Source organism: Gossypium raimondii, chromosome 1 (genome assembly GCF_025698545.1).
Source record: "Gossypium raimondii isolate GPD5lz chromosome 1, ASM2569854v1, whole genome shotgun sequence".
In the NCBI taxonomy this organism is placed as follows: Eukaryota; Viridiplantae; Streptophyta; class Magnoliopsida; order Malvales; family Malvaceae; genus Gossypium; species Gossypium raimondii.
The window spans coordinates 8661732-8674852 of record NC_068565.1 but is presented as its reverse complement, the minus strand read 5'-3'; the positions used below and the strand labels follow the sequence as shown (position 1 = coordinate 8674852).

The window sequence follows — 13121 nt, the reverse complement described above, 5'->3', positions numbered from 1 at the left end:
TCTTTAATCTATAATTAAACTTTTATCTCTATTGCAATTTAATCCTTTTCATAATTAACCACAATTTAGACAAATTCACTTAACCAAACCCGATTAACTACACAACTAGCTTGGTAAATATTTATAATAAATATTTACAATTCCAATTTACCGGAATGAAGTCCCGAGAATACATTTCTTTTTTTTTTTTAAATTCAATCCTTTTTAATCAATTAACCATCGAAACGTTAAAATTTCTTAACGAAACTTTAATACTACCCTATTAACACTCCGTAAATATTTATAAAAATATTTATGGCTCAGTTTATGATATCGAGGTCTCGATACCTCGTTTTTGACCCAATTTACCTAATAATTTCTTTTAAATCACAAAATTCACTGATTCAAAAATATTTCTAACTTTTTCATCGAATTTAGTGATCTCAAATCACTGTTCTGACACTACTGAAAATTGGGCTGTTACAACTTAACTAATACTAAGTAGAAATACGTTGTCAAATCATAATATAGGAAGACAATTTGTATTAATAGATGTAAGCACTAAATTTTGTCCGGGTTTTGTCGTGTTTATATATATATATATTTAAAAAAATTCAAAAAAAATTTCAAAAAATAAAAAATCAAAAAATACATTTTGACCCCTAAACTTTTTGAAATTACATTTTGACCCACTAACTTTTTGAAATTACATTTTGACCCCTAAATTTTCTTAAAATTCGTTTTGGCCCCAAAAGTTTTACTGCAGTTGCAATTTAGTCCTTCTGGCGCAACTTGCACACCTACCCCGTGATTTCGGCCACCACCTAAGGCATGGCCTCCCTCTCCCTAGCCACCGCTCCCCAAAAAAGAAGAAAAAATCATCTATAAAAGGGGTGTTTTACCCCTAAAATCGGGGTCCCCACCCACGAATCTCCAAAAAAAAATTTCAAAGAGAAAAAAAAAAGCTTCAAAAATAAGAAAAAAGGGGAGAGAAAGGAAAGGAAAGAGAAAGGTCCGGTGGAGTCGACGGTGGCAGCTCGAACGGCGGCGTGAAAGAAGCGACGGTGTGGGGGCTCGGTTTTGAAGAAGAAGAAGAAGGAAGAAGAAGAAGAAGAAAGAAAGAAAGAGAAAAGAAGAAGGAAGAGGGAAAAAAAGAAAAAAAAAATAAATCGGGCCGACCCGACCCGAATTCGGCCCGACCTAGCTGACCCGCAACCCGACCCAGTGAGCCCAATAATCAAGCCCAAAGCAGCCCAAAAAAAAACCAAAAAAAAAAAGAAAAGAGAGAAAAGAAAAAAAAAAAAGAGCAGGCCACTTATTAGCAAGCCCAGCAGGCCAGCCAGCTAGCAGGCCAGGCCCAGCGCAGCAGCAGACCAAGCGGACCCCCCAGGCCCAGTGCAGCAGCAGCCCAGCAGCCCCCAAGCCTAGCAGCAGCCCAACAGGCCAGCTCAATCCAGAAAAAAAAAGAAAAAAGAAAAAGAGAGGAAAAAAGAAAAAAGGGGTTTTAATTTGTGTAACCCGTTCGGCGAAGCTCGTATTTCGGACATTTTCGATAATTTTATTTATTTCATTTTTAATTAAATGCATGTATTTTTATGCCATTTCGTTTTAATATTATTGGTATTTTTATGCACTTTTATATTTTTGTATTTATGTTTTTAATTTAATTTAATTTAATTTAATTTAATTTTAAATAATTTTAATAAATAAGGCAACGAATCGATTTAACATTAAATCGTTGATTTCATCGCTATGTTGGGTGAATATCACCGGTTTATGTTAAATACGATACGTCCTTTTAAAAATTGTAAATATTCAAAAAAATTCGTGTTTTCGAAAAAAATTCTCGTGTTTCGAAATTTTCGTTCTTCAAAAATTTTTCTCGTGTTTCAAAAAAATATTCGTGTTTTCAAAAATAAGGCAACGAATTGATTTGACACTAATTCGTTGATTTCATTGCTATGTTGAGTGAATATCATCGATTAGTGTTAAATACGATACGTGCTTAATAAAAAAATCGGAAAATTTTTCGTGTTTTCCAAAATTCCCGTGTTGCAAAAATTTTCATGTTTTTCAAAAATTCTCGTGTTTTCAAAAAAAATTCCAATTTTCAAAATTTTTCGTGTTTTCTAAAAACTTCTGTGTTTCAAAAATTTTCGTGTTTCTAAAATTTTCGTATTTCAAAAATTTTCTTGTTTTCAAATTTTTCGTATTTCAAAAATCCTCGTGTTTTAAAAAATTTCGGTGTTTTGAAAATTTTCGTGTTTTCAAAAAAATCTAGTGTTTCATAAATTTTCGTTTTTAAAAAAAATTGTGTTTCCAAAATTCTCGTGTTTTTTAAAAAATTTCTCGTGTTTTAATCGGATCACGATTAAATATTAAATTGAACTCGTATTTTTGAAAGTGAAGACAACGCGCATTTAACGAGATACTAATTTTGGGCGTCGCAAGGGTGCTAATACCTTCCTCGCGCGTAACCGACTCCCGAACTCTAATTTTCTCTGGATTTTCACGTAGACCAAAAATTACCTCTTTTTTAGAAAAATTTAAAAAATAAATTTTTCTTAAAAAAAGAGAATTTATTAGGTGTCCGATCACACCTAGAAAAAAGATCGGTGGCGACTCCCTTTTTTTTTAATAAAATCGAGACTCGGTTTTCAAATTTTCAAACAATTACTTTGACTAGCGCCCGTACCCGAAATTTTTAGGTCGCTACAGCTGGCGACTCCACTGGGGATCTTTTTTTTTGAGAGTCGAGTCTGATGTTAAACGCGTGTTGTCAAAATTTTCAAATTTTCTTGTTCAAATTAATTTTTAATCGTGATCCTTGAATTTTGTTTTCAAAAGTCATGCATTTGCATTCGGTTTTTATATTAATATTTTTCTAATGTGTTTTATTTTTCTGTTTTTTTAGCTCTAAGTTTTACGTTTTTTGTTTTAGTAAATCAAAAATAAAAGGTTTGTGAGTTTCTCTCCACACACCATGCACTTGCATTTTTTGCATAACATGAGCTCTCTACCCGGGCTCCGTCCGTTTAAGTGGAAGTAAACGCTATGCCTTCGTGAGTTAACTCGTCCCTCCGCACAGGCTAGTAATTACTTCCGGGTTACATATGACTTATGCTTTCGTGAGTTAACTTGTCCCTCCGCATAGGCATAAGTAAATGTAATCCCTCGAATTGAGCTCGCAAGCCCATGACGGGCGATAACCGAGGCTCTATACTAACCTTAGTAGGTGACAGTATGGACAATTCGAGTACCTCTCTAGAACCGAAACCACATATAGTGAACCGTACGAGCTACCCAATTAGAGCTATGCCGAACCTCTGTCCGATGAATAGTCACCAAAATAAGTACACGGGAGAAACGCCTCTTACATTTTATTTCTTTTACATTTACACTTATTTGCAAGTAAATTGAGTCTGTTTAATAAATTGGGTCGGGTAGATTGTCTGATGGTATGTGGGGTAGGTTTTTGTAAAGCATGTTGGGGCAAAAAAAATAAATGTGGATCTGTTCCACCAAATTACATGATTGAATAGCTTAATTTGTTAAATTTTCCATAATCTTCATTTTTTTTCTTCTGTTTATATCTGTTGTGATCTCTAACCAAGGTTGTTTGTTCTTCATTTTATTTTTCATCATGCATCATATTTTTCATCATGCATCATAGGCATTTCATTAGGAAGGTGTTGATTAGAGATTGGTTGCCAAAAACGGGTTTCTGATGGAGGAGTCAATTACACGAGTAACCAAGAAAAATGCTGTAGTCTGAGATTGGTCTTTGAGGACTCAAAAAGCAAAAGGGGACAATTTAAAGGAAGGATACATCTCTGATCTTCCCGAGCGTGTGACTTTGAATGGTTGTCAAAACAGTCTTGAAGACTTGACGAGAATTTGGAAACAGTGGGACTCAGATACCAGAGTTGTCTTCACTGAAAAGTACGGGGATATAGCTCATTTGATGGCAATCAATGTGAACGAGCAGTTGATTCAAGCAATGGTTCGATTCTGGGACCCTGCCTATCAGTGTTTCACTTTCAATCAATAAGATATGACTCCGACGATAGAAGAGTATGTTGCCCTACTTCGCATCGACAATGTACAATTCAATAAGATATATGTGAAGGAGCCTAAACCAATGACCTTCAAGAAGAAGTTAATGAAGTTGACGGGGATGACTGATATATGGGCTGAAGTTTAGTCAATGAAATTCGCAAGGCAGCTGTGCAAATTGTACAATTATTAGATGAGGCTGAAGCTCTCAGTTGGCAATTCTTTCTAAGCCAAAGATCAAGCATGTCGGAGTTCCTAGGACGAGTGAAGAAACAAAGCGATGTAACCAGGGAATTTGTGTAACTGTTCAGTCCAAGATGAAAAAAATGTTTTGTAATGGGCTCTTTTGATTAATGAAACGCCAAAATATGGGGCTATCTTGAAATCAACACCAAATTCTTGTATATTTATTCATGACTAACATTCACTTGTCATTCATTCATGCATTGCATGTACATATCACCCTAACCATTCACTAAGGCTAGAATCGCATAATCCACAGTTGTGACACTACAAGTTTGGAATCACGTCATTCTTATAGAACGCATTTAGGAGCTAGAACTATGGATGCTGAACTCAACGAGAGTGATACAAGTGATGATGTTTCAATGATACACCCCTGTCCTTCAGGATATGTTTTGAACAACTGGACAGCTATGGACATCCTTGTAGTTTCTAAGTCCTTTCCAGAGTAATGCTCAATGTTAATTCTTCATTATTTTGTGTGTCCCTAAGTAATGGAATTCCTTTTGTAAGAGCTTATGTTTGCTCTTTATCATTTCAATGAACATTAATGAAGATGCATTTTGCTTTATGTTGTCATGATCTTTTCAGTTCCATTAACTTCGTGACTACTCCTTCTATCCTTTTTCGACATGTGTCTCATATCATCTCATATCATTGTGTGTTGATTCCAATACCTCAATGCTCTTCTATAGCCTTTTCCATTCACCTTTCAGGTGCTCAGATATCAATGGCATGAATAATCCCGTTATGAATCCTGAAATTGATTTTGAGAAGGCTATTTGTTTAGGAGAATTCGAAGCTGACGAAAATGTTGAAGATTGTGTCTCGTCTCCTGACTTACTGAGAATGATAGAACAAGAAGAGAAACATATCCTACCCCATCAAGAATCTGTTGTGGTAGTGAACTTGGGGAATGAAAAAAAGAAACAAGAAGTGAAGATTAGGACTTCCATTTCAGAGAACACCAAACAGAATTTGATCGCTTTGCTCCATGAGTACAAGGATGTGTTTGCATGGTCTTATCAGGATATGCCAGGGTTGAACACAAATATTGTGGTCCATAAGCTCCCACTGAAACCAGAATGCAAGCCTGTTCAACAGAAGCTAAGAATGATGAGACCTGAAATGCTGTTGAAGATAAAAGACGAAGTCAAGAAACAATTCGACGCTGGCTTCCTACAAGTCTCCAAATATCCAGAGTGGGTGGCTAACATAGTCCCGGTACCGAAGAAAGATGGCAAGGTACGAATGTGTGTGGATTATCGTGATCTGAATCAAGCAAGCCCCAAGGATAACTTTCCTTTACCGCACATCTATACTTTAGTGGATAATACGACAAAGCATTCTTTGTTTTCTTTCATGGATGGCTTCTCAGGTTATAATCAGATAAAGATGGCTCCCGAAGACATGGAGAAAACTACATTCATAACAATGTGGAGGAACCTTTTGCTACAAGGTAATGCCGTTCGGATTAAAGAATGCTGGGGCAACATATCAGAGAGCCATGGTGACGTTGTTTCATGATATGATGCACAAAGAAATAGAAGTTTATGTCGATCATATGATTGCCAAATCTCGGGAAGAAAGAGAACATGTGGGGAGTCTTAAGTAGCTGTTCGAAAGGTTAAGAAAGTTCCAGTTGAAGCTTAACCCGACCAAATGTACGTTTGGGGCTACCTCAGGAAAACTGCTAGGTTTCATTGTTAGTGAAAGAGGTATCGAGGTTGATCCAGATAAGATAAAAGCTATACAAGAATTGCCTCCCCCGCGCACACAAAAAGAAGTCAGAGGATTTTTAGGAAGGTTGAATTACATTGCTCGATTCATTGCCCAACTTACGAATCAGTGTGATCCAATTTTTCGACTCCTTCAAAAGCAGAACCCGGGAGAATGGAACGAGGAGTGCCAAGTGGCATTCGATAAGATAAAACGGTATTTGTCTAATCCTCCTGTGCTAGTACCGCCGACTCCTGGAAAACCCTTAATATTGTACCTGACCGTGTTCGAGAACTCAATGGGTTGCGTACTGGGGCAACATGATGAGTCAGGGAGAAGAGAGAAGGCAATTTACTACCTCAGTAAGAAGTTCACAGAATATGAGGCAAAGTACCCTTCAATTGAGAAGTTTTGTTGTGCATTGATTTGGACAGTTCGAAGGCTCAGGCAATACATGCTGTATCACACGACATGGTTAATTTCAAAGCTGAACCCAATGAAGTACATGATGGAGTCACCTGCACTCTCAGGGAGAATGGCCCGATGACAGATCCTATTGAATGAGTATGACATTGTATATGTGAGCCAAAAGTCGATAAAAGGAAGCACAATGGCTGACTTCTTGGCAAGTTAAACAACGGAGGAATACGAGCCTTTGAGATTTGAGTTCCCAGATGAAGATTTGATATGCATTTCAGAAAAAGAGGGCGAGTCATCAAAAGGAAAGTCATGGAAGATGAGCTTTGATGGTGCATCAAATGCATTGGGGCATGTGATAGGAGCAGTCTTAGTGTCACCTGAAGGGGACCATTACCCGCTTACTGCCAGATTGAATTTCTTCTGTACAAATAATATAGCGGAATATGAGGCTTGCATCATGGGACTTCGTGCAGCTATCAAGAGGAAAATCAAAATTTTAGAGGTACACGGGGACTCAGCATTAGTCATTTATCAAATTCGTGGAGATTGGGAAGTGAGAGATCCAAAATTAGTCAAATATCATGATCTCGTTGCAGAGCTGATCAAGGAGTTCTATAAAGTAACTTTTAACTACTTTCCACGAGAGGAGAGCCAACTGGCTGATGCCCTAGCCACCTTGGCTTCGATGTTTAAGGCAAACAGAGAAACTGAGATAATCCCCATCCAAATGAGTATATACGAGACCCCCGCACACTGTTTTAGTATTGAGGAGGAGTCAGATGGACGACCATGGTTCCATGATATCTTGGAGTATATCAAGAATCAAAGGTACCCCGAGCAAGCAAACGAGAATGACAAAAGAACAATCAGGAGAATGGCGATTGGATTTGTTCTTGACGGGGATATTCTTTACAAAAGGGGAAAAGATCAAGAGCTCCTGAGGTGCGTGGACACTGTTGAAGCTAGAAAGATACTTGAAGAGGTTCATGAAGGAATTTAGGAACACATGCCGTTGGTTTCACCATGGCGAGCAGATTATGAGACTTGGTTATTATTGGTGACGATGGAAAGGGATTGCATTGGTTACGCATTTAAAGTGCCACAAATGTCAAATTTATGGTGATAAAATTCATGCACTCAAATCGCCCCTTCATGTCATGACTTCTCCGTGGCCTTTTTCTATGTGGGGCATGGATGTTATAGGGTCAATTTCCCCGAAAGCTTCCAATGGGCATCGATTCATCTTTGTGGTTATAGACTACTTCACAAAATGGGTAGAAGCCACTTGGTTTGCTAATGTGACAAAGGTCGCGATCATAGGTTCTTAAAAAAGGAGATTATATGTCGATATGGTCTGCCTGAAAGAATCATTTCAGATAACGCTTTAAATTTGAACAACAAGATGATGAAAGAAGTATGTGAGCAATTCCAGATAAAGCATCATAATTCTTCACCCTACCGCCCGAAGATGAACGGAGCAGTAGAAGCCGCTAATAAGAACATTAAGAGGATTATTAGGAAGATGACTGAGACGTATAAAGACTGGCATGAGAAGCTACCATTCGCCTTGTACGCATATCGCACCTTGGTACGGACGTCTACGGGGGCAACTCCTTTTTCTCTGGTCTATGGAATGGAAGCCGTTCTGCCTATCGAAGTAGAGATCCCATCCCTGCGCGTCTTAATGGAGACAAGATTAGAAGAATCAGAGTGGGTTCGAGCTCGATATGATCAGCTAAACCTTATTGAAGGGAAACGCTTGAAGGCAATTTGTCATGGACAGATGTATCAGAAAAGAATGATCACGACTCATGATAAAAAAGGTGCGGCCAAGAGAATTTCGTGAAGGGGAGCTTGTTTTAAGAAAGATCCTCCCGATACAAAAGGAATTTCGAGGAAAATGGTCACCAAATTGGGAAGGGCCATACGTTGTAAAAAGGCATTCTCGGGAGGGCTCGATTCTCACCGAGATGGACGGAAAGAATTACCTAATCCAATGAACTCAGATGCTGTGAAGAAATATTATGCTTAAAAAAAACAAAAAAAATAGAAAAAAATAGAAAAAACAGAAAAAAACAGACAAAACAAAAAAAAACAAAAAGAAAAAATCAAGATGAAAACCCGAAAAGGGCGTCTTGATAAACAAAAAAGGATTAGGATGAAAACCCGAAAGGGCGTCCTAATGAAGTGGGCTCGGGCTTGAAGAAGCCAATTGGCTTGAACGGGGAGTCGAATGGCGGGGTTACAATATTTGAAGCATTCTCAGAAGCTCAAAATCTTCTACACAAGAAGCCGTGCTCGAAAAGATCCAGGATGAAGAAACGTGGAAAGTTCATGCATTGGATATCTAGAGCATTTCTGGCCATTGAACTCGCTTTCTTTTCTTTATGACAATTTATTTGTTAAACTTTCCTTGTCAATTTTTTGTTTGTTGCTTTTGAAAAAAAAAATGAATTTGAAGTCTTTCTTTCATGCCTACTTTGTCTTTTTATGCATCTCATTTTGGATTCATTTAAATGATAAATAGTAAGATGACATACTCTAAACAAAAGGAATGTTGAGCATTACCTGGATGAGAATTTGATAAATACAAGGGCCCCAAAGCAGGAACAATGTTCAGCAGGGGGCAAGAGAGTGATATGCGAAGAAATGTGGATTACTTGCAAACCTTGAAGATGAGTACAAAACTTGAGAGAAAGTCGTGAATGGAGGCAATGAATGCGGACCCTCACAAAAATCAAAAGTGGGGCACGTGACAAACAGCCCAGGGTGCATTGCATGATCATGTAGACACAAAAGCATTTAGGACAAACATGTGCATATCATAATAACATCATAAATGACATATACAGGTATACCAGTAGAGCAAGGAATACTGGGAGAAAGCTGCACAAAATCAATGAAGAAGAAGGCTTTTAGCTTTACCAGATATTTTTTGAAACCCTTGTTTCTTTCAAGAAATATTTTTTAAAAATTCTGTTTTTTTTTTAAAATCAACTCATAATACAGAGGTGAGTTGAGCCTCGGGTCCGTTGAGGTATTTTTTAATTTAATTTATGTTTTTCAAAAATCAACTCATAATCTGAGGTGAGTTGAGCCTCGGGTCCTGTTGAGGTATTTTTTAAATTTCGCTTTTTCAAAAATCAACTCATAATCTGAGGTGAGTTGAGCCTCGGTCACGTTGAGGTAGTTTTTAATTTAATTTCTTTTTCAAAAATCAACTCATAATACAGAGGTGAGTTGAGCCTCGGGTCCTGTTGAGGTATTTTAAATTTCCTTTTTCAAAAATCACTCATAATCTGAGAGTGAGTTGAGCCTCGGGTCACGCTGAGGTATTTTTTTAAAATTTCGCTTTTTCAAAAATCAACTCATAATACAGAGGTGAGTTGAGCCTCGGGTCACGTTGAGGTATTTTTAATTTAATTTCTTTTTTCAAAAATTAACTCATAATACAGAGGTGAGTTGAGCCTCGGGTCACGCCGAGGTATTTTAAATTTCTTTTTTTCAAAAATCAACTCATATCTGAGGTGAGTTGAGCCTCGGGTCACTGTTGAGGTATTTTTAAATTTCGCTTTTTCAAAAATCAACTCATAATCTGAGGTGAGTTGAGCCTCGGGTCACTGTTGAGGTATTTTAATTTCATCTTTTTAAAATCAACTCATAATCTGAGGTGAGTTGAGCCTCGGGTCACTGTTGAGGTATTTTTAATTTATGTCTTTTTTTAAATCAACTCATAATCTGAGGTGAGTTGAGCCTCAGTCACTGTTGAAATATTTTTAATTTATGTCTTTTTTAAATCAACTCATAATACAGAGGTGAGTTGAGCCTTGGGTCACGCTGAGGTATTTTTAATTTATGTCTTTTTTTAAATCAACTCATATTGCGAGAGGTGAGTTGAGCCTCGGGTCGCACGTCGAGGTATTTCTTTTAAATTTTTGTTTTTCAAAAATCAACTCATATTGCGAGAGGTGAGTTGAACCTCAGGTCATACGCTGAGGTATTTTTTTAATTTCTGTTTTTTCAAAAAAATCAACTCATAATGCGAGAGGTGAGTTGAGCCTCAGGTCACATGCCGAGGTATTTCTTTTAAATTTCTATTTTTCAAAAAAAAAAACTCAACTCATATTACAGATGTGAGTTGAGCCTCGGGTCACGCTGAGGTATTTCTTTTAAATTTCTGTTTTTTTTCAAAAAATCAACTCATATTACGATAGGTGAGTCGAGCCTCGGGCCACACGCCGAGGTATTTTCAATTTCTGTTCTTCAAATAATAATAAAAAATTTTGGATAGTCGAACAAAATTCAGTGCTTTAAAGTCTTTGCTCTATCCCTGTTTCACAGCGATGAGCAAAGAGGGGCAGCTGTAAGCACTAAATTTTGTCCGGGTTTTGTCGTGTTTATATATATATATTTAAAAAAAATTCAAAAAAAAATTCAAAAAATAAAAAATCAAAAAATACATTTTGACCCCTAAACTTTTTGAAATTACATTTTGACCCACTAACTTTTTGAAATTACATTTTGACCCCTAAATTTTCTCAAAATTCATTTTGGCCCCAAAAGTTTTACTGCAGTTGCAATTTAGTCCTTCTGGCAGCAACTTGCACACCTACCCCCGTGATTTCCAGCCACCGCCTAAGGCATGGCCTCCCTCTCCCTAGCCACCGCTCCCCAAAAAAGAAGAAAAATCATCTATAAAGGGTGTTTTACCCCTAAAATCGGGGCCCCCACCCACGAATCTCCAAAAAAAAATTTCAAAGAGAAAAAAAAAAGCTTCAAAAATAAGAAAAAAGGGGAGAGAAAGGAAAGGAAAGAGAAAGGTCCGGTGGAGTCGACGGTGGCAGCTCGAACGGCGGCGTGAAAGAAGCGACGGTGTGGGGGCTCGGTTTTGAAGAAGAAGAAGAAGGAAGAAGAAGAAGAAAGAAAGAAAGAGAGAAGAAGAAGGAAGAGGGAAAAAAAAGAAAAAAGAAAAAAAATTTAAATCGGGCCGACCCGACCCGAATTCGGCCCGACCTAGCTGACCCGCAACCCGACCCAGTGAGCCCAATAATCAAGCCCAAAGCAGCCCAAAAAAAACCAAAAAAAAAAAAAGAGAGAAAAGCAAAAAAAAAAAAGAGCAGGCCACTTATTAGCAAGCCCAGCAGGCCAGCCAGCTAGCAGGCCAGGCCCAGCGCAGCAGCAGACCAAGCGGACCCCCAGGCCCAGTGCAGCAGCAGCCCAGCAGCCCCCAAGCCTAGCAGCAGCCCAACAGGCCAGCCCAATCCAGAAAAAAAAAGAAAAAAGAAAAAGAGAGGAAAAAAAGAAAAAAGGGGTTTTAATTTGTGTAACCCGTTCGGCGAAGCTCGTATTTCGGACATTTTCGGTAATTTTATTTATTTCATTTTTAATTAAATGCATGTATTTTTATGCCATTTCGTTTTAATATTATTGGTATTTTTATGCACTTTTATATTTTTGTATTTATGTTTTTAATTTAATTTAATTTAATTTAATTTAATTTTAAATAATTTTAATAAATAAGGCAACGAATCGATTTAACATTAAATCGTTGATTTCATCGCTATGTTGGGTGAATATCACCGGTTTATGTTAAATACGATACGTCCTTTTAAAAATTGTAAATATTCAAAAAAATTCGTGTTTTCGAAAAAAATTCTCGTGTTTCGAAATTTTCGTTCTTCAAAAATTTTTCTCGTGTTTCAAAAAAATATTCGTGTTTTCAAAAATAAGGCAACGAATTGATTTGACACTAATTCGTTGATTTCATTGCTATGTTGAGTGAATATCATCGATTAGTGTTAAATACGATACGTGCTTAATAAAAAAATCGGAAAATTTTTCGTGTTTTCCAAAATTCCCGTGTTGCAAAAATTTTCATGTTTTTCAAAAATTCTCGTGTTTTCAAAAAAAATTCCAATTTTCAAAATTTTTCGTGTTTTCTAAAAACTTCTGTGTTTCAAAAATTTTCGTGTTTCTAAAATTTTCGTATTTCAAAAATTTTATTGTTTTCAAATTTTTCGTATTTCAAAAATCCTCTTGTTTTAAAAAATTTCGGTGTTTTGAAAATTTTCGTGTTTTCAAAAAAATCTAGTGTTTCATAAATTTTCGTTTTTAAAAAAAATTGTGTTTCCAAAATTCTCGTGTTTTTTAAAAAATTTCTCGTGTTTTAATCGGATCACGATTAAATATTAAATTGAACTCGTATTTTTGAAAGTGAAGACAACGCGCATTTAACGAGATACCAATTTTGGGCGTAGCGAGGGTGCTAATACCTTCCTCGCGCGTAATCGACTCCCGAACTCTAATTTTCTCTGGATTTTCACGTAGACCAAAAATTACCTCTTTTTTAGAAAAATTTAAAAAATAAATTTTTCTTAAAAAAAGAAAATTTATTAGGTGTCCGATCACACCTAGAAAAAAGATCGGTGGCGACTCCCTTTTTTTTATAATAAAATCGAGACTCGGTTTTCAAATTTTCAAACAATTACTTCGACTAGCGCCCGTACCCGAAATTTTTAGGTCGCTACAATAGATAATCTAAATATGTTTTTAGTCTAATTGAAAATTAACAAATTGATTGAAAGATTAATATATATGTTGTATATCAAGTCTAATTGGGGAGATGTTTTGTCTTGAGTATCGAAGCGGATGACTCCCAAAAGATAAAGACATAGCTGTGATTGACTAGACTGACAATATATCAT

The 13121-nt window shown here is 36.7% G+C and overlaps 1 protein-coding gene across 1 annotated transcript; it reads left to right on the top strand.

The window, feature by feature from the left end:
- The first annotated feature begins 6733 nt into the window (after window positions 1-6733).
- On the top strand, window positions 6734-7417 carry LOC128039270 (uncharacterized). The gene has a single exon (XM_052627702.1). It carries the CDS (start codon window positions 6734-6736, stop codon window positions 7415-7417), a length of 684 nt encoding a protein of 227 aa, XP_052483662.1.
- Window positions 7418-13121: the final 5704 nt, after the last annotated feature.